The following is a 23,798-nucleotide window of genomic DNA, read 5'->3' as shown; positions in this document are numbered from 1 at the left end:
ATAGCTGGCAGACTGCATTCCCTGGTGCTTGTGACAGGTTAGGGTGAAAGGCTGATGGGAGGGTCAGGTTCTCCTCTCTTAAGCTTTGCACACTGAGTAAGGCACTGGCCATAGCCGCTGCCGCCGCGGCCCCCTCCCCCACCCCCCCCCCCCACCGCCCAAGGTGGTCACTGGCTTGCTCTAGCCCTCCCACTTGACAAGAAAACTCAGACAGCTGAGTGCCTGCGTGGATTGGTTATATTTCAAGATATCTTACAGGGTTGACAACAGTGGCCTCATCCCCACCCCAGAAGGCAGCTGGCCTGGGTGCGGAGGAGCCCACCAGCTGGGCACCACATGCTCTGCCTGCCTTTCCTTCCCCTGAGTCCTGGAGCCAGTGAAAGGGGAGGGCTTTAAAAAGGGACACGGGGTGAACAGTCACCTGAGAAGCCCCAGAGGAGAGGACTGGGCCTGGCCTCCCTCCCCAGTGCAAAGTCTGTAAACGGGTCAGAAACCAAAAAAAGTGCAGTTAGGCAGAGCCTGGCCCTGGAGTTTGGGGGAGAGGGGTCAGGGCCAAAGGGGACTCGCGGACCTTCCCTGACCGCCGGCTGACCGTGTGAGGAGGGGAGTTCACGGAGAGGAGACTGGCCCCACAGATGGCCACCCAGTCGGGGGAGCAGCCTTGCCCTCTTGAATATTTGTCGAATATATATATATCATTTATATAAATATTTCTCTACATTGGTGAGGGCGGCATTCACGGAGGGAGGGAGGCGGGGGGCCGCAGGGCGTCGGCGCTGCCCGCTTGATCCAATTCGGTGCTATCCAAGTCCGAGTCCTCCGAGTTGAGGCCCTGTAGAGAAGTTAGGCGGCCTTCAGTCCCAGCAGCCCCTGGCACCTTGCGCGCATGCGCGTGTCCTGCCTGCTTCCGACTCCGCCCATTCTGTTCCGAGTGCTCCCGCCCTTCTCCCCCCGGGTGGTCCCTAGTCCCATCCCACCTGCTCCCTTCTGAGTAGGACTTGGTTTGGCACCTCCTGGCTACTGGGCTGGGACCCCGGGGCCCCGTCTGGGGCCGGTGGGTCCAGCGGGATCTCGGAGCCCTGGGAACACATGTCGTCGGACCGTTCGTCGGGCCGCTCATCCGTGTTGGTGCTGCCCACCTCTGGGGTGCCACTGGGGGAGGGCTCGCTGGCCGTGCCTTCTTCTCCGTCGGACAAGTTCTCGGAGCTGAAGGTGGACAGCGACTGCCGTTTGTTCAGGCCTTGGGGCCACCTGGGAGCCATGAGATAGAAGTGGCTGTTATTTGGTCGGCAGCCACTGTCTCGCCCACACCGGCCCTGTGCGGGGGCGCGTCCACCCACCTCTGCCTCGTCGGCAGCTCCACCTCGCTGTCGACCTCGCCCTCCTCTTCCTCCGAGGACACGCCGCGCTTCTTCGGGGAGGAGAAGGGATCCGGATGAGGGTGTGGCCCGGAGCAAAGCCTGGGCTGGCTGGGCGGGTGGCGCGGGGCGGGACGGGGGAGGGGACGAGGGGCAGCACCCGGGGCTTGGGGCGGGCCTGGGAGTGGCCGAGGGGGCTTCAGGCCTCACCTGGCTCCGAGTGACAGCAGCCCGGTACAGCAGTGCAGCCGGGGTCAGGTGCTGAGCCGCAGCCCTGCTTCCTCTCGCGGCAGTTCCCTCCCGACTAGAGCCCAGCAGCCCCACGCTTTCACCTTGGGCCCCCGCCGGGGGCGGCTCCCCTTTGGCTCCTCCGGGAGAATCGGGGCTGGTGGAGCCGGGAGCTGACCCCTCGCTGGGAGGAGTGTCTCCCTGGGCCGGAGGGGGAGAGCTGGGCTCTAGGCCGCCGCCCCCCGCCCCTCTGCCTCGCGCTCCCAGTGCGGCTGATAATAGGTCGGGGGAGGAGGATGACATCTTTCTGAGCAGGAGGTCATGGTGGAGGCCTCGGAGGGCGGGGGGGCAGACCTCCCAGGCCGAAGGGCCCCCCGCTATGCTCCCAGGATGCCCCGGCCCCCCAGGTTCGGGGTTAGGTACAGACGCCCGAAACCCGAGCAGGTCACCACAGCTGCCCTTGGAGCTGGCCTTCCGGTGGCGGGTTTTGCCGCGACGGCTCCTTCCCGGGGAGGGAGGCCCCTTGGGACACCCGGGGAGCCCCACGCTGCTCAGGGCGGCGTCTAGCTTGGGGAGCAAGGATTCCGTTTTGAGGATATCAGGCCTAAGGGGGAGAGGGGGGGCGGGTCAGGTGGGGCTTAGAAGACACCCTGCTGCCCGGTGCCCCGCCCCCAGCTCAGGAACCCAGGCCCACCTCTTGCTGTGGGGCGACAGCTTCTGCGGGACGTTCCTCTTCTTGATGAGCTTCTCCACGGTGTTGCCGTGCAGGAGGCCCCGGGGAGGGTGAGGCTTCAGGAGTCCGGGGCATCTCCGCTCCAAGGCCTGCTCCCGCCTAAGAATCCAGGCACCCACTCAGCTAGGCACATGAGAACATGGGCTCAGCAGGGACCCGCCGGGGGCTGGGGCTCGGCCTCGGGCGGTGGGATCGCCAAGATGGCCCCGGGCTGGGCCGCTTACCTCAGCAGCTCCCTCTCCTTGAGTTCCAGCTGCAGCATCAGCGCGTTGAGCTCCATGTACAAGTTGTTGGCACGCTCCAGCTTGCGTTCATAATGTTCCCGGATGTCCAAGGCATGCCTACCTCAGGGTGAGGGGGACCAAATGAGAACTGCCCCCAAGGGGCCCAGCACACGCCCCCCCACCCAAGGGGGCAGTACGATGGCTTCTTCCCACACCTGAGTTCCTCCCTTCTTCGAGTGACCAGCTCTTCCTCTAGCCGGTGTAGACAGGTTCCCTCCGACTTGATCTTCTCAAAATGCAGCTTCACTTCCTCCCTCCACTCTGCCTGAGGGCGAGAAGGAGAAGGTGAGGGGAAGAGCCCCACAGGTTTCTTTGGGCAACCCTTAAAAGGAAGGTTGCCCTCTGGGCAGCCTGGCGTGGCGGCTGGAACTTCCAAAGTCTTCAGCCGGTACGTGGCCTAAGCAGAGCCGCAGCCCCTGTCCCTACCCACTGAGCACTAAGGGTTTACACTCATGCAAACAAAAAACGTGGGCAGTGAGCAATGGCAGCGGGAGCCCAGGTGTGCTGCCAAGTCCAGCCTTTAGCAATGAACCAGATGACTGGGAATCACACAGTCCAAATAGCTGGTGATCTCAGCAAGTCACAAGAGCCTCAGTTCTCCTGTTTTCCTGTGGGGGGAGCCATGAGCTGCTCTCCAGAAGGGGGTCCCTGCCCAGTTCTGGGGTAACAAGTGGGGGCGGATTTCCATGTGAAGTACCATGGACAGGGCGGGACTCAGAATTCACACCCTGGGGAGGGGGGAGGAGGATCATGAATAGCTCGGTGTACCCAGCCCACCTGGGATTTGAAGTAGGTTTCCTGGGGTGTGGACAGGACATCGGCTGAGGCAATGTCCAGATGCAGCAGGATCTGCCTGAATGAAGGCCGGTTCCTGGGCTTGCTATTCCTGGGGGGAGGAGACAGGAAGCCACATGGAGGAAGTCAGCCCGTGCCACATCCACCGTGACCTGGGTCCAGGGCACTTCTGACTTCTAGGTCTGGCGCCCCCTTTCTGTGAGATTCTTACCAAGCGCCCCACATCAGTCTCCTGTCTTCCCATCGTCCATGGAACTCGTGCCTGGGCCAACCTCCTGGATTCGCCTTGTGGAGTTGTCAGATTGACCTCCCAATGCAGAGGCAATCCCTTCTTGCTCCAAACCCTACATTTTGTTCCCTATTGCTTACCCCGTAGCCAGCCATTCACTCCCTCCCTCCGACTTGGCACTCAAACTCTCTTTTCTAGCAGGGATCTCCCACTGCACCCACTCAGATCCTCTAGACGACCAAGTGATCCCATACTTCTCTGCCGTTCATTCATTTTTTTAGTGGTGTCCAATTGTTTCCATTTGGGATTTTCTTGGCCAGGACACTGAAATGGTTACCATTTCCTATTCCAGGGCATTTGACAGATGAGGAAACTGAGGCAAGCAGAGTTAAGTGACTTGCCCAGGGCCACAAAGCTAGGTTTCTGAGGTCAGATTTTAATTTAGGGAGATGAGCCTTCCTGACTCCAGACTTGGCATTCTATCTACTGTGCCACCTAGCTGTCCTGTCCCATATTCTGTGTGTCCTGTTCTCTACACCTGGAATGAATATCTCCATTTCTGCTTATTGACATTCTTCTCAGGCTTCAAGGTCCATCTTAAGCATCACGTTCTCTGGGAAGCCTTCCTTGCCTCCCTCTTTCCTCCCTTCATACTTCTCTCCTAGAAGACCCAGTGATCACTGAGAACAGGGACCGGATTGTATCGGTATTCCCTCTAGCATCCAAAAACAAATGCACTGCACATGGAGATTAGAGGAATGTTTGCAGGATGCTTGAATGACCCCTGTTCAAGTTCCAGCCATATTGTGTGTGTGAGCTGGAGCACCTGAATTCATTTCTCTTGGTGTGGATTTACATCTCTGTAAGGTGATTTCAGCTAAATGGTCCCTTCCTTTTCCAAACAAATGCCATTCTGACTCCCTCTTGATTCTGAGTTCTAGCCCTGGTGCTCCAGATTCTGTCTCCATGCTGGTTGTCTGGGGTTCCTCAAGAATTTGAGCCATGTTTCTATGCCTCCTGTGTACAAGCCCCAACTCTGGATGGCCCATGCCCAGAAACATAGCCTGACTATAGGTTCCCACTCCATTTCCCTTCTAGATTCCTTCTCATCCTCACCCAGATCCTGGTTCCCAGCCCCTCATACTTAAGATTTCATGCCTCATGGGTTCTAGATCCCAGCTCTGGCCCTTGACCTCACCAGCACTGGCGGAGGAGTATCTTGAAGCCATCGGGACAGCTGGATGGCACAGGTAAATGAAGGCTATTACTGCCCACACCCCAGATGATGGCGGATGAGTCCACATCTTTGTAGGGGATTTCACCAGTCAGCAGCTCCCACAGCACCACACCAAATGACCTGGCACAAGGAGAGGGAGCCTTAGGGGGAGGCCTCCAAACTCCAGGTCTGGGTCCCCCAGATCTTTCCATCTCTCCTTTTACAGGTCAGGACCAAGCTGTTTTACCCATGTCTCCCCTGCTTATTCCTAGGGAAGTGACTGGACATTTGTGTTCTCCTTCCCCCCAAGTACCTGGGGAAAGCCAGATTGCTCACTCCAAGCTAAAAGTCCAGAGCCCTGAATCTGGCCCTCTGGTGTGATGCAGAAGGGAAGCTCACCAAGCTGGGGTGGGAGGATCTCCATTGACCTTAGCTGCTTTCATTCTTGGCTCTCCCTCCCACATTCCCACTCTGACACACAACACACCATTGGCTCCCACCCCCAACCTGGCCCTCACCAAATGTCCACCTTCTCAGATACAGGCTCGTTCCGGATCACCTCTGGGGCCATCCAAGCCACTGTCCCTGCAAACGACATCTTGGTGCTCTTGTCGCTGAGCTCCTTGGATGTCCCAAAGTCTGAGATCTTGACCACATCATCATAAGTGATCAGCATGCTAGCGGGAAGAGGGAGCGGGTCAATCGGGTTTCCTCACCGTCTGTCATTTCCAGCTACTAAAATAACTTCAGGAAGGGCCACGAAGAGGGTCAGAAGGGAAGGCCAACACGATTTGCGGTAGGCCTTCCAGGAGGGGGTTTCTTAACTCTCTGCCCCCTACTCACTTTGGGGATTTGAGGTCTCGGTGGATGATCTTGTGTAAATGCAGGTAGTTCATGCCGCCAGCAATGCCCATGGACCAGTCGACTAGCAGGGATGGGGTGACAGGACGTCCTGCCCGGAGAACCTCGTATAACTGGCCCTGGGCGCAGAACTCCATCAGGATACAGTAGCAGGGGGCCTGGGTACATACGCCCCTGAAAGGAATTGCAGGGGAATCTCAGAATGGGCCCATGCCCCGCTCCAAGCCTTTTGGAAGGGAGCTTCCCATTTCCTGATTGGGAAAGGATCATACCAATCCATCGAGTCACCTAGTTACCCCCAAAGCCTTCATTTGGGAACCCACTCACTCCCATCATACCACAGTATCCCCTCCTGAGTCAGGATTTCCTCCTCACTTGAAAGTGATGATATTGGGATGCTTGAGTTTCCGAAGGTGCTTGATGTCAGTCTCCTTCAGGTCCCGAACCTTTTTCACGGCCACCTCCTCCCCGTGGAATCGTCCCAGGAATACAGCACCTTGGGCCCCAGAGCCCACCCACTGCAGGTCCAGGATCTCCTCAAAAGGCACCTCCCACAAGTCTATAAGAGGAGAGAATTAGTTCAGGAAAATATGGGCCTCCTGACATGGCAGGGAGCTTGAGAGGAAGATATTGGCACCTCTGAAGGAAGCAGGTGCTTAATAAATGGTCTTTTAACTGAATGAATGACTTCTGAGGAAGTGAATGAATCAGAAGGTGGGAGGTGGAGATGGGAAGGCACAGATTTGGGGGGAGTTGGGAGAGGGCAGTAAGTCAGCAAGTGTCCTTATTGTCAGCTGAGGGAACTTGAGGGGTTTGGGGGAGCAGAGTCGGAATTCCCCAAAGTCTCCATCAAGGCCCTGTCTGGCCCTGCAGAGGCTAGCAGGAAGCTGAATTCAAGCGAAGGAGGGTCTTAGGTGCCCAGAACCCTGATGGGGAAAAAGGAAGGCCGGTCCAAGCATCTAACCTACCTTCTTGTTGTTGCTTGTGCTCCGTGGAATAAGCTTTGCCAATCATGGTCCAGACTGGGCGAAGACAGCCAAAGAGGCCTTCCAGGAAGCCACTGCCACTCTGGCACTGCAGCCTGACTTCATCCGCCCGGAACCGGGGGGTCCGGCCTTCTGTGGGCCCTGTAGCCCCTCCTGGGCCCCCAGCCTCCTGCTCATGCAGTTGCAGGACACTGTTGGCAAAGGCCTCTGTGGGGGCTTCCCCACCCGGGGAGGGACTGTGCCCACTTCCCCCCTGCCCACCCAGGGGCACCACATCCCTCAACACACACTGGGTGGGGGTCAGGTCCTTCTCTGGAGTGCAGTCCGAAGTGTCTGGGTCGAGCTTTCGAACGGAGGCTTCACTCAGGGCTGCCATAAAGCCTCCAAAGGAGGGTGAGGGTGTTCGGGTCTCGTGGAGGCAGGCCATGGTTAGGGTGGAGGGAGGGAAGGAGAGGAGGCTGCCCTGTGGGGGACAAGAGCTATCAGTACCCAGCAGGAGGGACAGCTCCCATCTGCAGGGCAATTTCCTCTCAACTAAAGGGAGGGGGGTCTAAAGGCATCATTTAAACAGCTCCCATGGTCCATGCCAGCTAGGCTAGGTCCCATTCTGTCTGTAGGTCTGTCGGGAGCTGCTAGGGAGCTCAGTGGATGGAGAGCCAGATGAGAGGTCCTGGATTTGAATCTGCCCTCACACACTTCCTAGCTGAGAGACCCTGGGCAAATCACTTAACCCCGATTGCACTCTTCTTCCTTGGAACTTGGGATCAATTTTAAGAGAGAAGGTAAGGTTAAAAAAAACGATCCCCTACACCCAAATTTTCTTCAAAAGCCATTGGTGAGATCAGTGCCCCACTCTCGGGTCCCAGTGGCCACATGGGGCTATTTTCGGGTAAACAGTTCCCTCAGGGAATTGAGAAGCTCACATTGGGAAGCCAGAGCCAGATTGTCTTTGGGCTGGGGGGAGTGAGTGGAAGCGGAGTAGCTGCCTCTCATCTGGTCATCTTCCAGCTGACCCCAGTCCCCTGGGATTGTTGCAGTTTGGGGTCCTTAGAGCCTGGCACACAGTAAGCACTTTAAAGAAATGCGGTGAAGGCTTATGGGACCCGATTGGACTTTGTTTGGTTCAGGGAACTATCGGAATAGTGGAATCCTGAGCTCTTTCCAGCCGGACTTCATGGAGGGGTCTTGGGGAGTTTCCTGGGGGTCAAAGATGGTGACTTTCCCAAAACTAAGGCCACAGATGAGCCAAATCGATGCCTGGGAGCACCTTCTTCACCCATTCTACCATAATGCTTCTTAGGAACCCTGAACAAGCACGGGGATAGAGCAGAGTTGGGGTCAGTTTCTTTTCCTCCATTTTGAGCAGATTCCAGTTCTACAGTTCAGACGATTATCTCCATGTCTCAGTTTCCTCATCTATAAAATGGGACTAGTAATGGTACCTCCAGGGTTGTTGTGAGGATCCAATAACCTGTAAGGTGCTGCTATGCATATACTATTGTGTAGTTAGGTATTGAGCCCCCCCCCAAAGTTCCTTATCTTACTCTCTAGACTGGGGGAGCTCCCTGGGGGGGAGGGTCCAATCCTTCATGCAGCTCCCTTTCGAGCTCAGGACAAGGGTGGCCACCCCAGAGGATGGGCCTGGGGGACTCCAGACCATCCACGTTCTTGTTCTGGCCTCTCCGTCTCCCTCGTTTCCCGGCAAACTTCCTTGGGAAGAGCCAGTGCTCGTTACTAAGGGGCAAATACATGACTGGCCTGGATCGGCCTTCTGCAGGCCCTTCATGGCCGCCATGGCCATTCCTTCTCTCCCCCTCCCCCCCCAGTGGCGCGGGCCCCTTCACTGCCGCCAGTAATCCGCCCCAAAGCCCCCCACGGACAATCGGAGGGACACCCGACTTTGCTCGGAGGTCTTGGGACCGGGCCGAGCGGGAGCCGGAAAGCCGAGGTTTGGGCGGCAGACGGCACTTCCCCTCACGGCAAGCCAGCGAGGGAGCCTCGTTTTCTAGCTGAGGGGGCACGGAGCTGGGGCCACGGGCTCCCTCAGTGCTCCTTGAGCAAGACTCCGCGAGGCACAAATGCTCTGCCCCCCCACGGCAGTGTGCCCGTCTGCTCGCACGAGGGCCGTCCAGTGGCCCCTGGCTGGGAAATGGGGTGGGGTAGAGAGAACTCTGCATCCCCCCCCCCCCGGGAGCTCGGGGACCCACGCCAAAGCCAAGGTCACCGGTAAGGAATAACCGAGGCGGGAAGAAAGGTGATAGGGACCAGCCCAGTCTCCGGGAGCCGCTGCCCGGGTTCCACTTGGCGGCCCAGGGCGTGCGGGGAGGGGAGGAGCTGGGTAACTATGGCGACGGGGCCAGAGGCAGCGCGTGAAGTCACCGGGACAAGATTAGCCAGAGGTCACGTGAGCAGCACCCCACGGGTGGCAGGCGGAGCCTGGCGTGCTGGGAGCACGGAACGTTGGTCTCAGGCTCTTTCGCTTTCTCTGACAGATCCGAAGCGGCTCTTCCCAGACCCCCTGGCTACCCGTGTTCATCTCCCCTGAGCACCATTTGCCTATTCCCTGGGGTCCAGGGTCTTATGCTGCGGGATCTAGAACAACTGGGTGGACCTGGCGGCCTGATGTCGGGGAGCCCTGGGTTCGAATCCTCTACCTCGGGGTCCTAACAGCTGAGTGACTGTGACCAAGTCGCCTCACCTGCCCGGGGTGGGAAGGGGGAATAAAGAGGAAACTAAGGATTAGAGAACTGGCTTTTTGTTATCGAAGGTTGGGGAGCCGGCGCAAGCCCGACCGAAACAGTGAGAGGTGGCGAGCCAGAGATCACCTCCATCTTTAAGGAAACCCTTGCAGCAGACAGCCGGGCATCGGGATTTGGGGCGGAATTTTTCAACCTTCGTCTGCCCGCCTGGCATCCGCCTGGCACAACCAAAGACAGCCGGTCCCCCTGGCTCACTCCCGGCCGCCCAGCACACAGAGACACGGAGAGAGTTGCTTTCCGAGAGGATGAGATGCAGAGAAAGCCCAGCCTCCCTCCACTTTCCTCCCCAGGGCCCCGGGGCTAGACTCCACCAGCTTGTTTGGACAGCAGCTTCGAGGGGGGAGCGAGGGGGAGGGACCCCCATGGGAAGGAGGCACGTTCAGGTCCTGCCTTGGGAGCTGGCAGCTGCCATTAGGCTCCCCAGTCTGGGGGGGGGGTCCGGGACGGGACCAGAGGAAGCGGGGTCTGACTAGATGAGCCTCCCCGCCCCCCGCAGCCCCCATCCCCATTAAAAGCTCCTCCTTTCTCCAGCTCTCTCCGCCAGCTGAGTCCAAGAGCCTTCCGGGCCGCAGTGGGGCCTTTGGCGCCAGGGCCAATTGGGAGGAAGGAGAGGAGAGTCCCCAGCACAGACATTCTGTCACCCCGGGAGAGGGGGGGCTCCCTCCTAGTCATCAGTTATTCCGAGTGAGGGTCCCAGTGAACTGCTGGAGGAGGTGGCTGTCAATCATTCTGGCCACACTCTTTAGGGACTGCTGGCTCTAGGCTAGGTGAAGCTTCCCAGGCTAGTGCAAATGGGGTGTCTCCTCCCCTTCCCCACCCTTGAAAGGAGCCCTTCTTCCTTATCTCTGTCTTTCCAAAGACTCAACTTTCCTTAAGGCTTAGCTGAGGCATTACCTCTTCAGTGAAGCCTTCCCTGATTACTCCCAGCTCTGAACGTACTCAGATATTATTGCTACCTCCAGTTCTCTCTCTCTCACTCTCTCTGTCTCTCTTTTTCTCCCCCATCCACCCCCTCCCCTTAGAATATACCAAGGGCTTTTTTTTTTGGTCTGGGTCTCCTTCACTGCTCTTTTTGCTATTATACCATCTGTATCTATGGTCCTGGGAGGGGGGTGGTATTCCAACACTGTAAATACTGCATACAGTAGGTGCTCAAAATCATCTGGACCCCTGAGATTTCCCTGGTATATGGACCTCCTAGAGGAGGAAATTCCCTCTCCCAATGCAGGTAGCTACCTTTCCTGAAAGTTCTGAGGGTCAAGGCCAGTATTTAGGCTGGCGGGAAGACTTGAACCCAGTCTCCACGGCTGGGTATGGCAAATTGCCTCCCCAAAATACTTACTGAATTTAAATGGCAACCAGAGTTGAGCACTTACACTGTGCCAGGCACACTCTGGGGATGCAAAGACCAAAGAAAACATAGATTCCTTGCTCTCAAAGAGTTCAGTCTAATGTTGGAGGAAGGATCTCTGCTTTGCTGGCTCTACTTCCCCTGTCAACTCTGGAAAGAGTCCTGAACTTGGGAGTCAGAAGACTGAGGTTCAAATCCAGCCTCTATGCTCATCTAAGCCTTATTTTCCCCCAAAGCCCAGTGGGGATAATAATGCCCCACAAGGTGGCTGTGAGACTTGAAGTTGCTAAAGACCTGTGAGTTCTTATCTTATTCATTTCCCCATTCCCAGGGCTGCCGGAGCATCCTTTGAATGCTAGAACTTAACAGGGAAATGATGGCAACCATATTGTCAGTGGGAGGACACCAGGCCCTTCCTTCCACTCCATCCCTTAATCCAATTTCCCTCCGTCCCTGTCTGATCAGGCAGGAAGATGGCAAGCTCCCTTCTCCTTTCTGTGGATGCATTTCTAAGCAGAATGGCCAGCAGGTGGGTGCCTCCCAAGCCTCTTTGCCTCTTCCTCCAGCCATGGCTTAGTACCCTGGAAGGAGCTTCTTGCTTTCTAGGTGCCCTCGAGTGAGTACCTTATCCTCCATTCTCCCGCTAGCTCCTCTGTGAAGGAGGCTGGATAGTTCTAACTATGATCCTTTGAGCCCAACTCCAGCTGCTTGGTTGGCTTTCTGGAGGGCTTTGGGGCACCTAGTTCAATTCCTGACTCCTGGCACAGGGATCTGAATCAGTGAGAGACTTCCTCTTGCCATGTAGCATCTAGAGCCATGAAAGAGGTCTTGGCCATTGTCTCGTCAAATATATGAAAATACAAGTGAGGAACCAAGCCCTAGACAGAGGAAGAGACTTGCGTAGTGTCACTCAACTTGTTAGTGGCAGAGCTGAGATTAGAACTCAGATCTCCTGACTCCCAGGTCTCTTTCTTCTGAAGGGCAATTTAAAGCAAGAAAAAATGCATAGGTGAAGATGGCTCTATGGATTGAGAGCCAGGCCCAGAGATGGGAGGGCCTGGCTTCAAATCTGGTCTCAGACCCTTCCTGGCTGTGTGATCCTGGGTAAGTCACCTAACCCTGACTGTCTAGCCCTTACTGGTCTTCTGCCTTGGAACCAATTCACAGTATTGAGTCCAAATGGAAGGTCAGGGTTTCTTTTCTTAAAAAAAAAAAAGGAAAGATTGATAGATGTTGCTCCCTAGTATCCCCAAATCTCAAAGATCTTTGTGGAGAGTAAGGGAAATCCTTCGGGGGAGGCAGAATATCTCCCAGCTCTTATCTAAAAACACCCAAGGAGCAGAGTTGGCCAGAGTTGAATGGGCGCTTTCCTGGCTGGTAGCCAGAGGACCTGGATTCAGATCCCGTGCCCATGGGACTCAGTGCCCATCTTTTGGAAGAATTTTTCCCTTAGAGGAGAAACTCCCCTGTGGCCAGGTGGTACAACAGATAGAGTGGTGGGTCTAGAGTTCAGGATCTGGGGTGACCCGTGTTCAAATCTGGCCTCAAACACTTCCTAGCTGTGGGAATTCTTTAACTTGAGCTTCCCCACCTGTTCAATGGAGACAATAGTGCATCTTGGTGTAGTACCTGACGATTGGAGTGAGTGCCTTTATCATTATTAGAGGGCTTAGCACAAGGCCTGGCACAGAGCAGGATAGGGATGTTGTTACTGTTCTCTTGTGTCTGACTTTCTGACCCCTTGGACCATGCTGTCCCCTGGGTTTTCTTGGCAAAGATACTGGAATGATCTGCCATTTCCTTCTCCAGTGGATGAAGGCAAACAGAGGTTAAGTGACTTGTCCAGTATCACTCAGCAGTAAGTCTCTGAGATGGGATCTGAACTCAGGCCTTCTGGACCCCTGGCCCAGGTCTCTAAGCACTGAGCCATCTAGCTTCCTTCAAGCACCATATAAAGGTTAGCTATTATTGCTATAATTCCTAGCACATGCTGGGTACGCAATAAGTAAATCCTTCCGTCTTTCCTTCTCCGGACACCCTGGAGAACTGAGGCCCAGGTGGCCACAGATTTGGTCCTGAGACACCTCATACTTCCGGGTCAGGGGATGGAGAAGTCAGAGAGCGCTGTGGGCAGGCCGGCCGGCCATGAGGCTTAGCTGCTGTCTTTGGTGGGCGCCTATTTATTGTGGAGGCAGAATCCACTTAAATCTCCTCTTCGCAGGCATCACACAAAAGATCTGAGGGCTTATTAAGGGTGGGAAGAGGGCAGAGGATCCCATTATTGTGGGGGTCCAAGAGAGATGGGAACAGGATATTGGGGGGGGCAGGACTGAGAGAAGGGGAAAAAAGCCTTTGAGTTTTCCAAGCACAACCTTTCCATATTAGACTCATTCTACAGAGAGGGGAGGAAATAGACTAAAAGGAAAGAAGCAGCCAAGTCAGGTCTCACACCCAGGTTTTTCCATTTCGTTACAACCTGCTGCCTTCTTTTCCCCTTCAAATCCTTTCTCCCTATTGTACCTACCTTCACACCGGATAGCTTCACTCAATTTATTTTACTTAAAAAACAAACAAACAAACAAACCAACCAACCTTCTCTATTAGTGTCAATTCTAAGGCAAGGGTTAGGCAGCTGAGGTTAAGTGATTTGGCCAGGGTCACACAGCTAAAAAGTGTCTGAGGATAGATTCAAACCCAGGTCCTCCTGAATCCAGGCTAACTCTCTCTCACTCAGTGTATTCATTTATTTATTTTTAAACCCTTACCTTCTGTCCTAGAATTGATACTAAATATTGATTCTAAGGCAGAAGAGTGATTTGGGCTAGGCAACTGGGATTAAGTAAGTGACTTGCCTATGGTCACACAGTGAGGAAATGCCTGTTGACAGATTTGAACCCAGGTCCTCCCCCCTCTGGGCCTGGCACTCTATCCACTGTGCTTCCTAGGTGCCCCCTGACTCAATTTAAATAGGAATAGTGGGTGCCTACTCTGGACAAGGCACACTATTGAGAGAGGGAGATAAGTATGCCCAGACCTTGCCCTCGAGAAGCTCACAATCCAGGAGCCCATCAGGTTCTCCATGGAGTCTCCTTCCAAAGCTCTTATCTCCACCCACTCCTCCAGCATCTTCAGACTGACTTCAGGTGCAGAACACAATATAGAACTTCCCATAGAGTCTAGATGACTTGTCTAGGGTCACACACAAACAGGACCAAACCCAAATCTTCCCACTCCAAGTCCAGCATCCTCTAATGGTGCCTAGCAAGCAGCCTCCTGGCCCAGGGACTTGAATAGTTGAACCTTTTGTCCTAGGTTTCCTCATGCTTCTCCCCAGTCTTTTAGGGGATAGCTTGGAGATCATAGTGCCAAATTCCGAAATATCTACTACTGAAGAGTGGGGGGGGGGTGCCATTACTGTGTCCAAGGGAAAGAACCAGGATCTAGGACTCCTGGATTGCAGTTTTTGTCACTCATACTTGGTCCCTCCATTTTCTTTCCATCCAGCACCAAGAAAAAAATTCTGTTTTCCCTGGAACATAGCTGGGAGTCTCACTAAAAGTTCCATGTGGCCCAACAAATACAGATTAATAAAGGGATGCTTTGGGTTAAGTTCTTTGAGATCCTCAAAGAAAGAAAGAGACAGAGGGGGAGAGAATAAGGGTAGGGAGAAGAAAGGAGATCCCCCAAAGGATCTGATGGGTCTTTCTCCTGGAGTCAGTTCTTGAATCATTAGAGAATGTTTCCTCTCCTCTCACCTCCCAAAAGGGCTCAGGACAGATGGAGGCTTGGCCCCTAGAGATGCCCCCTGAATTACAGGGGCAGCAGAGGATGGCCAGTGGAGATAGTAGGAGGAGCCAAGAAGTTGGATGCTCTTATCTCCCAGTGCAGAAGAAGGAAGAGAGAGGAAAAGCCAGGAAGCTGAGCTCTAGAGAATCTCATAGAAAGAGGTTTAGAAACTCTCTAGTCTAATTTCATAATTTTCCCCAGAAGGAAACTGAGGCCTGGAGAGTTGAAGTATGGCTAGTTAGCATTAGCCAGGATCTCCCACCTCTCCATTCTACTACATTCACTTGCCTCTCTTCCTAGTGACCCATCTCTCCCTTCCTGCACATTACCATTACCTAAGAACCAGCTGTACCCCTCCTAAAGATCTCCAAGCACTTGACTGATCCTTCTTGCTTTCTTTCCTGAAGGTCACCAAATCTAGCCCAGACATCCTGTCTGTCAAGCTGTTTGGTGGTGTTAGCTAGGGGGTGGGAGGCTGTCATTGGACTCAAGGGAGAGGGGGCAACTGTGGGAGTGGTCATCTGCCTCAGGTAATCCTAGCTCCTCCAGTCAGCTGAGACAGATATTGTTCTCATCCCCCAACTGCAACATGGGAAGGGGCTCAGAAGGAAGGACAGCAATAAACGCATATGAAACATTTACTCTGCCAAACATGTACAAATGTTCTCTCATTTGATCTTTTAAAAATATTGTTGATTTTAAAATAATCCTTTCTTGTCTTCTAATCCATACTGAGTATTGGTTCCTAGGCAGAAAAGCAGGAAGGGCTAGGCAATGGGGTTAAGTGACTCGCTCAGGGTCACACAGCTAGGTAGTATCTGGGTCCAGATTTGAACCCAGGATCTTTGAGCTCTAGGCCTGGCTCTTAATCCACTGAACCACCCAGCTGCCCCCTTTTTCTTTATGATAATGACTTCACCTTCAGGGGAGGTAGATGCTATTATCATGCCTAATATATAATCTAGATGATATAATAAACTGAACATTGGGTCTGAATCACTTGCTATGTGATCCTGGATAGGTCACTTAACCCCCTTTTTGCCTCAGTTTCTTCAACTATAAAATGGGGAAATAATAGCATCTACCTCCCAGGATTGTTGTGAAGATCAAAAGGAGATAATATTTGTAAAGTTTCTGGAACAGGGTAGGTGCTGCTTCCATAAATGCTTATTCCTTCTTTCTTATTTTAGAGAAGACTGAAGAGACTGAGGCAGCCAGGAGTTGGGTGATATAGACATATATGACCCATGGTCATATAGTAAGCATCTCAGATTAGATTTGCACTTGGGTCATCATGACTCTAGGCCCAAGGTGCTATTTCCTAGGCTATCTGACTGCCTCTCTGAGTTGTGGTCCTCAGTTCTACTTTTTAAAAATGCAAACCCTTGTCAGACTTCATTCTTCTTTTTTTTTCTCTTACCTTCCATCTTAAAATCAATACTAAGTATCTAGCCACTGAGCCATCTCACTGCTCCACTTTCCGTCTTAGAACGGATACTAAGTATTGGCTTCACCGCAGAAGAGTGGTACTGGCTGGGTAATAGGGGTTAAGTGATCTGCCCAGGGTCACACAGCTAGGAAGTGTGTGAGGGCAGACTGAAACCCAGGACCTCCCCTCTCCTGCCTTGGCTCTCTATTCACAGAGCCCCCCAGCTGTCCCCAGTCAGTTCTTTTTATAGGTACTTGGGCAGGAAAACCTAGTTTGGCCTGTTTTCATTTTCTCCTCACTAGACCAGCTGTGCCTCTAACCTGGCTAAAACTGTTTTTGGGGGCTCATAGCATGGAATTTAGATAAACACAACCGAATTGTGTCAAACCTGGAATCAGGAGGAAAAATAAGCTACACGTGACCTGGAGTCAGGAGAACCTGAGTTTGAATCCTGCCTCAGACATCTTCATGTTCATCCTCTCAGCCTCAGTTTCCTTATATGTAAATAGGAGATAATAACAGTATGTACCCCCCAGTGCTGTTGTGAGGAACAAATGAGCTATGGGATGTAAAGCCCTTTGTGAAGCTGAAAGTGCTATCCAAATGTCAGCTCTCCCCTGGAAACAGAAAAAACTGGGCTGCTGGACAGAAGTCAGCTGGGCCTTCTTCCCCCCTGGAAAGATGGTTTGGGGGTCAGAGAGAGTCCCAAGGGCCAACCTATTTTGGGAGTCAGTTACTAGGATCCCAGAATAAGTGAATCTCTGCTAGAGGGGGTGACATCTTTCCTGGACTTCCTCAATCCAGCTCCTTCAGCCCTGAGTGCCCTATTTCCTCCATTTGTAAGTCTTTCCCTCTCCCTCTTTGCTCTGGTCTTCTTTGAACTCAAGGCCAAGATCAGAGAGAGACGAGGCAAGGGAATGAATGTCACTTTGGGGGTGGGGGATGCAACAGCTGGATGGAGAAGAGCGATTCTGCTGGAGGAGGGGTGGGGGCAGCATGGAAGCTGGATGTCAGGGGGCCTAAGGTTTGGGCAGCCAGGAGCAGATGCCTTTGATCCTGCAGGCTCCCAGTCTCCCCTGCTTCTGGGGGCACCAGGCCTGGCCCTGCCCTTCTCATCTCTGTTTTTTTTTTTGGGGGGGGGGCACACAAATTCATCCCTCTGTCTTCCTCCATCAACACTTGGTCCTGGCTAAGTGGGTTTGGTCCTTGTGTCGGTCCTTCCTGCCTCCCTACCCACCTCCTCCACCCCCGCCCAGACCTCCTCCATCAGCATTCCCTCCGGTCTCTTCCCAAGCATCTTCACTCTCTCCATCCCCATGGCCCCGGGGCTTCCATTCTCGCATCCATCCTCATCATCCCCAGCAGATCGCTGAGCCCGCCCCCCCACCTCGCCGCGCCCCGCCCCTCTAGTACCGATCCCCCGGCAGACCCTGGACCCCCCATTCCCGCCTCCGTCCCCATCCCCCGTTATCCCCCAGCTGCCCCCCCTCGGCCCGGGCTGGGCTCTCACCTGGGGGGCTTGGCGGCGGCCTCAGTACAAAAGGCGGCGCTGCTGCAGCTCTGCTCCGGATGCAGCTCTGGGCTCCTCGCCTCCACCCCTCCCTCCCTCCTTCTCCTCCTCCTCCCCCCGCCCCCGCCGCTGCCCCTGAGCGGACCTGGGGCGGTGTCACGGGCGATGCTCAGGCCGGCCCTCCGAGTCCAGGGCCGAGTCTGTCAGCGCAGCGCTTGCTGCTCCTTCCCCTCCGACCCCCACCCCCTGCCAGCCTGGCTCGAGCTGGGCTCCTTGCTAGGCCCCCGCCCCTGGCCCTCCGGGACGGACACGCCCTGAGCGGGGGAGATGCGCCGGAGCCGCCGGCTTCTTAAAGGAGCCGGTAGCTCCCTCCCAGGCCCAGCTTGGCGCTCATTCCCAGCTCCTGGAGCTAAGACCCCTCCCCACCCCCTCCCCCAGCCCCTCCGGTATTGAGCCCGGCTCTGGATCTTCGGCCCCCACAGCGGCCCTTATTCAGTGACTCCTTCGGTTCCTCAATAGACGAAGGCCCATGGCTTCTTTAGTACCTACCCTTTGCCCTAAAAGTCTCCCAAGCTCACTTAGCCCCCCGCCCCCCACCCCTCCGGCCCCAGACCCTGTCCTCCCCCTATGCTCCCTGTTTCTTTCCTCTCTCCAGGTTCCAGCCTCACTCACCCAGGGCTACTCCCCCTCAGGATCTCTGAGCTCTCATCTTGGACACTTTCCCTTTCCCCAAGACACCGAGAAAATCAAGACGACCTCTTTTGTTCTTCTCCTGCAGTCCCTTCTTTTAGAGACTTCTTTTCTCTTCCCAAGACCACCCCCATCCTAGAGCTCAACAGAGAAAGCTTTGGGGGAAAGTCTGGGGCTGCGGCCTGGCCATTTGGCAGACGATCTCCTCTGTAGATGTGTTCCACCAAGTGGTCTGGGCCCCCGAGTCCCCTTCTTTCCCTTGGCAGCGTGAGTGACTAGGACTGGTAAGGAGAGGTGTGCCAACCCCATTCTTCCAAACCCATCAGCCAGTTTCCATTCAGAGCTCTTAAGTGCACTGCCAAGAACAGTCCTCGGACAGATTCCCTTCTACCCTTAGGATACTGGTTCCCAAGGACTCCCCCAGCCCTATCTTCGCTTCTTTTTCATGCTTCTGGGGACAAAGGGAACACGGGGATTTGACGGTCCACTGGGAGGGAATGGGGTTCCTTCCTGCAGGGATCTCGGAGGCGCTCGCTGCACAGCAGTTTTCCCAGGCAGAGCCAGGTGAATGAAGTACCCCGATGCCGAGAGGGGAGAAGGCAGAGGCTGGGGCTCAGAGAGTATAGCAAGGTGCGGTAGGGCTCTACAAACTAGGGACTTGGGGAATTCCTAGGAGAGCTCCCCTCCTGTTTCCAGCTGGAAGCCCCCACTTCCACGCACACTTCCCGGCTTCTCCGGGGTCCCCTCTGGGGGCCACGCCATCAGCCAATCACAGGCTCTCTCAGGAAAGAGTCCACGGCACTCAAGTTTCCCTCGTACCCCAACCCCGCTCCCCAAGTCTCTGATCCTCTCCTTTTTCTCCTGCCCCAAAGCGGGCCAATCACAGGCAGCTGGCTCGGAGGGAGTTGGCAGGAGGGGCCAAACTACGTGATTGTCCCCGTGGCGCGTGCTGGGTACCATTCCTTTAGGGAGACAGCCCAGCTGCGAGGCGTCTTCTGGGTCTTGTAGTTCTCCAGACTACGCTCCGCCCAGCATCCTCCAGTACGCATGCTCCCGGAATCGTCCGCGTAGTACTCCGAGAGGGGGAACTACAGTTTGGGATTGGGGTGGCGGAAGATGACTCTTCCCAGAAGCCATTGCGACCCGAGCAGGAAAACTCCCCCGGAGAATTGTGGGGCGGGTAGCCTCGCTTCTTATGGAAGCCAATAGAATGGGGAGGACTGGAGACTGCATGTCCCGTCATGCCCCGCGACGCCCCCCCCTACTTCCCTCGGCCCCGGCCCTGGCCCCGGCCCCAGCCCATGCTCGTTGGCGGCGGCGGCGGTGGCTTGGGGCGCGCGGAGCCTGCAGTCACGGTGGCGCCCGCAGGGTCGGAGGAGGGAATGAGTGAGGAGGAGCAGGGTTCCGGGATCATCACTGGCTACGGACTCCCCAGGTGGGCCGCCTGCCTCACACTGACCCCTGCAGGGCGGAGGCCGCAATGCGGGAGGGGGGCGGAGCGCGCCGACCCAGCATGCACCGGGCTTCGGAGGGCTGGGGCTGACGGGGGTGGGCAAGGGTGGCTTGCTTCACCTCGGGATCGAGGCATTCCCAGCAGCCATCGCGGCACAGACTGCTCTTCCCACCATGCACCGCGCCGGGAGCCACTTATCTTCCGACCGTGTACTGGGGGCAAGACTCCCAGCTTTCAGGGTTTGCTTGGTTCTCAGTATACACCGAGGCAGGGGATCCCCTCCCCGATTTTCTCCCTGCATGCCCTGGGGTCACGGTTAGGGAGTTTCCCAACATGCACTTGGTCAGAGGACACCGTTAATACCCCGTCGGTTATCAGTTTCCTGTTCCTCTGCCCCCTTGTGCCCAGGTTGTGGTCACCATGCCTATCCTATCATCCTCCAGCCTCTGGGCCAAGGTGGGGTCTGCCTGTGATCGTTGCCCCTCATCCCCAGTGTCACTGACCCCCTGCTCTCCCTCTGGGCCCCGGCTGGCAGTGCCCATCAGGGGGGGGCAGAGAGAGGGACCACGATGCAGGTCTGTGTACCTCCCCCTAGTATAGAGCAAATGCTGGCGGCCAGTCCTGGCAAGACCCCAATCAGCCTTCTGCAGGAGTATGGGACCAGAATAGGGAAGACTCCTGTGTACGACCTCCTCAAAGCCGAGGGCCAAGCCCACCAGCCCAATTTCACCTTCCGAGTCACCGTCGGTGACACCAGCTGCACTGGTGAGGGGGCGTCGGGTGCCCAGGCCAGGGGTGCGTGTTCTCAGGACCTCTACAGGTCTTCACCTTGGGGGGAGGGGCCTATACTTTCCTTCAAGGCTTGGGGGGGCGGGGCAGGACAGGAGCTGTGATGGAAGGCAAGGAGCCAGAATTCTTTAGCAGGGAGAGAGGGGAGTTGGGTGTGGGTGTAAGAACCTCAGGTGAATTTAGCCCGGGTTCATTTCTCCTTGGCATAGAACAGAGGATGTGGGCCTGCTGTGGTCTGTAGGGATGGGAGAGAGACCTTTTGACTAAACATGCCTCCTTGCTCTTGGTAGAGATGGTGATCCACAGCCCCATGGGGCCAGAATGCTTCTAGACATGGTTATTATAGTGATACTTAAGGATGCTTTATTATGAGTGAATCTTGGGGGCTGTGTGTGTGTGTGTTAGGAAATGACAGGTTTTGCAGAAGCTTCAAGAAATTGTTTTTAAAGATTGTGCGCTGTCAGGACAGATTGGGATGGCTTAATTCTAGTCCTGCATGGTGGTAGGGGGTCAGGATGGGGATGAGGACTCTCCCAGCTCTTGGTATAATCTGCACCCCCTCTTCCAGGTCAGGGCCCCAGCAAGAAAGCCGCCAAGCACAAAGCAGCTGAGGTGGCCCTCAAATACTTGAAGGGAGGAAACATGTTGGAGCCGCTTCTGGAGGATGGAAGGTGAGGGGCTGGGATGGGAGGCAGGGGAGGTGGCACCTTTTCACATCGGAGCCTTTGGTAAGGGGTGGCAGTTACTGGTCCCTATGCCATCTCCCAGGAGCCAAGTCCCCTCCCTCCCAGTAGTTCCTTAGTGGCCTTTCCAGGCCATGGTGTGTTCATAAACACCCACTGGGCTTAGTCTAATGGGGGATAGATAGCTTCCAAACTAAATTCCCTTTTCCTTTTGTTTAGACAGTGATAGAATCTTTTTTTTTTAACCCTTACTTTTGGTCTTGGAGTCAAAAGGCAGAAGAGTGGTAAGGGCTAGGCAATGGGGGTCAAGTGACTTGCCCAGGGTCACACAGCTGGGAAGTGTCTGAGGCCAGATTTGAACCCAGGACCTCCCATCTCTAGGCCTGGCTCTCAATCCACTGAGCTACCCTGCTGCCCCCTACAATGAAAGAATCTTATCACAGTGGTTATTCCTGGTGGCTGAGCTGAGGCCCTGTGGAGGGCCATTATTTGAGGAGTTGATTTCCATAGGAGTCTGGACCTGTCCAGTAGTCCCTCTTCTCCTGCTGGTCTAAACACCTCCAAAAAGCCTAACTCCTAAATCCCTCCAAAACACTAAGTAGCTCCTTTGTCTCTCCCCTTGTCATTTCTTCCACTGAGTGGCCATTGGCTTTGTCTTCTGCTAGGCTAGAAGGAATCTCCAGCCTGGGAGGGGTAGTTTGGGTGCTGACAGGTGAGAAGACAGTGCAGGACTTCAACAAACAGGTTCCCCTTCCCCGTGGGAGGTTTTCTTCTTTCCCTAGAGTCCCTGATGTGTGCTGATGTCCCTGCTGCTATTCCTGTGGTACCTATCTGCTGGCCAAGGAGGGAAGGGAGAGAGGAGGGGTTGTTCCCCTCCTGTCTTGGGCCAATTCTTTTCCAAGCCCCAACAAAGCAGGCTAAGACTGGGCTGGAGCCGTCCAGGCTCTCCTTTCTGACAGCAGTGGCCATGCAGCGTTGGTGGGAGACCTGGGGGGAGCTGATACCAGGAAGGGGATTGGCGTGGGGGGAGGGGCAGCGTCTCCCATTTGCTACCCTGGAACTGCCATCCCATGTTTGACTTGAGCCGAGCAGAGTCCCAGGGCCAGGGACTGTGATCGCCCAGCCCTTCTCTCCCCTCTCTCTGGTGGAAATAGGCTCCCAGGGGGCAGAGGTGCCTTCCCTCGTGGGGAGCCTCTGTTTCTCGGGCCAAGGCCAGTGTTTGGAAGGACTTCCTGCCCCCTGGGGCCAGGAGAGGCTGGAGACCAGATGCCTGGGAGGCTTGGGGAAGGGATTAGCCACGGGCAGACAAAGCTGATCCCGGGAACCTGGGAGGGTGAGCTGTGGCTGCCTGTGGCCTTCCTGACTGCATGGCTTTGGACAGGCGGTTCCCTTAGGTCAGCCTGGCCTGTCTCTCCCCTAGGAGCCCCCCGGGGGAGGTCAAGGCCCCCGTTTCTCCTCAGCAGTCCGAGTGTAACCCCGTGGGAGCTTTGCAGGTACGTTCCTTCCCTTGCTGCTGCTTGGAGGTGGGGAGGGCAGTCCTGGCTTTGGGGTTCTCCAGACCACAACCCTGACCCCTTGGGCCATCATCCTGCCGTCTGCCAGGAGCTGGTGGTGCAGAAAGGCTGGCGGCTGCCAGAGTACACAGTGACCCAGGAGTCGGGCCCCGCGCACCGGAAGGAGTTCACCATGACCTGCCGGGTGGAGCGTTTCATGGAGATCGGTGACTGGGGGTGCCTGGGCCTTCTGGGGGCCCTGCCGCTACCTTTCCCTCCCGTGTGGGCAGAATGGGGGTCCCCAGATGGGGCCTGGGAATGGCAGCCTCATCTCTGTTCCCCCAGGCAGCGGCACCTCCAAGAAGCTGGCCAAGCGCAACGCTGCGGCCAAGATGCTGCTGAGGGTGCACACGGTGCCCCTGGACCCCCGGGACGGGCCGGAGGCTGAGCCCGACGACGACCACTTCAACATCGTTAGTGCGGGTGGGGCGGCAGGGGTTGGGGGGCTCGAGGGAGGCCGGGCGGGGAGGAGGCGCCGGCTCCCAGCAGCCCTTGGCGAGCCCCCCCTTCCACCAGCAGGGCATCAGCTCCCGCGTGGACGGCCTCCGGGGCCGCAGCCCGGGCTGCACCTGGGACTCCCTCCGCAATTCAGCGGGCGAGAAGATCCTGTCGCTGCGGAGCTGCCCCCTGGGCTCTCTGGGCCCCGGCTGCTGCAGCGTGCTCAGCGAGCTCTCCGAGGAGCAGGCCTTCCACGTCAGCTACCTGGACATCGGTATGGGGGGCCCAGGGGCAGGGAGGGCCTGGGCGGGAGGACGGCCCGAGAGGCAGCGCTTCCCCTCTGCCTCCCACAGATGAGCTGAGTCTGAGCGGCCTCTGCCAGTGCCTGGTGGAACTGTCCACGCAGCCGGCCACGGTGTGCCACGGCTCGGCGCCCACCCGGGAGGCGGCCCGCGGGGAGGCCGCCCGCCACGCTCTCCAGTACCTCAAGATCATGGCCGGGGGCAAGTGAACCCTCGGGGCGCGCCGCGCACTGCCAGCTCCGCCCCTCCGGGAGGCTCCTTCTCTACCTCTGCCACAGACTCTGCCTGCCCCGAGGCCCGGGCTGGGCCCTGGGGGGGGGCTGCCCCTCCTCCGAATAAACACCCTTCTCCGACGCCTTTGTAAT

General features: G+C 56.1%; 2 protein-coding genes across 11 annotated transcripts; one reads left to right on the top strand and one right to left on the bottom strand.

Moving 5' to 3' along the window:
• Positions 1-219: 219 nt before the first annotated feature.
• On the bottom strand, positions 220-19,128 carry MAP3K12 (mitogen-activated protein kinase kinase kinase 12). Of its 5 annotated transcripts, none has more exons than XM_056798049.1 (15): positions 17,526-17,822; positions 6,979-7,153; positions 6,673-6,859; positions 6,080-6,263; positions 5,687-5,878; positions 5,362-5,520; positions 4,826-4,984; positions 3,381-3,489; positions 2,759-2,868; positions 2,544-2,660; positions 2,281-2,418; positions 1,569-2,190; positions 1,341-1,411; positions 1,011-1,251; positions 220-832 (listed from the first exon to the last, which is right to left on the bottom strand). In XM_056798049.1, the coding sequence occupies exons 3-15, from the start codon at positions 6,716-6,718 to the stop codon at positions 737-739; spliced, it is 2,244 nt and encodes a 747-aa protein (XP_056654027.1). In that variant the 5' UTR covers positions 6,719-6,859; positions 6,979-7,153; positions 17,526-17,822; the 3' UTR covers positions 220-736. The 5 variants fall into 5 exon arrangements, with proteins under 5 accessions (XP_056654027.1, XP_056654026.1, XP_056654024.1 ...); XM_056798048.1 differs by having other exon boundaries at positions 978-1,251; positions 17,526-17,819; XM_056798046.1 differs by lacking the exon at positions 17,526-17,822 and adding an exon at positions 18,198-19,128 and having other exon boundaries at positions 978-1,251; positions 6,673-7,153.
• TARBP2 (TARBP2 subunit of RISC loading complex) lies at positions 19,088-23,786 on the top strand. 6 transcript variants are annotated; one of them, XM_056798105.1, is made up of 8 exons: positions 19,088-19,650; positions 20,264-20,463; positions 21,026-21,128; positions 22,561-22,633; positions 22,743-22,860; positions 22,979-23,106; positions 23,213-23,405; positions 23,485-23,786. In XM_056798105.1, exons 1-8 carry the CDS (start codon positions 19,457-19,459, stop codon positions 23,640-23,642), a joined length of 1,167 nt encoding a protein of 388 aa, XP_056654083.1. In that variant the 5' UTR covers positions 19,088-19,456; the 3' UTR covers positions 23,643-23,786. The 6 variants fall into 6 exon arrangements, with proteins under 6 accessions (XP_056654083.1, XP_056654084.1, XP_056654086.1 ...); XM_056798106.1 differs by having other exon boundaries at positions 19,456-19,650; positions 20,264-20,433; XM_056798108.1 differs by having other exon boundaries at positions 19,512-19,650; positions 20,269-20,463.
• Positions 23,787-23,798: the final 12 nt, after the last annotated feature.

This window comes from Monodelphis domestica, chromosome 5, assembly GCF_027887165.1.
Source record: "Monodelphis domestica isolate mMonDom1 chromosome 5, mMonDom1.pri, whole genome shotgun sequence".
Taxonomy (NCBI): domain Eukaryota; kingdom Metazoa; phylum Chordata; class Mammalia; order Didelphimorphia; family Didelphidae; genus Monodelphis; species Monodelphis domestica.
Note: the sequence above shows the minus strand (reverse complement) of the source record. Positions and strands in the feature narration are given on the sequence as shown.

Excerpts from the sequence above, each read along its gene's own strand:
- MAP3K12 (XM_056798046.1), bottom strand. The coding sequence starts at position 7,117 with ATGGCCTGCCTCCACGAGACCCGAACACCCTCACCCTCCTTTGGAGGC. Across the intron at positions 1,252-1,340 it reads GAGCTGCCGACGAGGCAGAG|GTGGCCCCAAGGCCTGAACA; the intron begins GTGGGTGGACGC and ends CATGGCTCCCAG. Across the intron at positions 833-977 it reads TCCTACTCAGAAGGGAGCAG|GGCCTCAACTCGGAGGACTC; the intron begins GTGGGATGGGAC and ends ACTTCTCTACAG.
- TARBP2 (XM_056798105.1), top strand. The coding sequence starts at position 19,457 with ATGCCCCGCGACGCCCCCCCCTACTTCCCTCGGCCCCGGCCCTGGCCC. Across the intron at positions 20,464-21,025 it reads GTCGGGTGCCCAGGCCAGGG|GTCAGGGCCCCAGCAAGAAA; the intron begins GTGCGTGTTCTC and ends CCCCTCTTCCAG. Across the intron at positions 22,634-22,742 it reads ACCCCGTGGGAGCTTTGCAG|GAGCTGGTGGTGCAGAAAGG; the intron begins GTACGTTCCTTC and ends GCCGTCTGCCAG.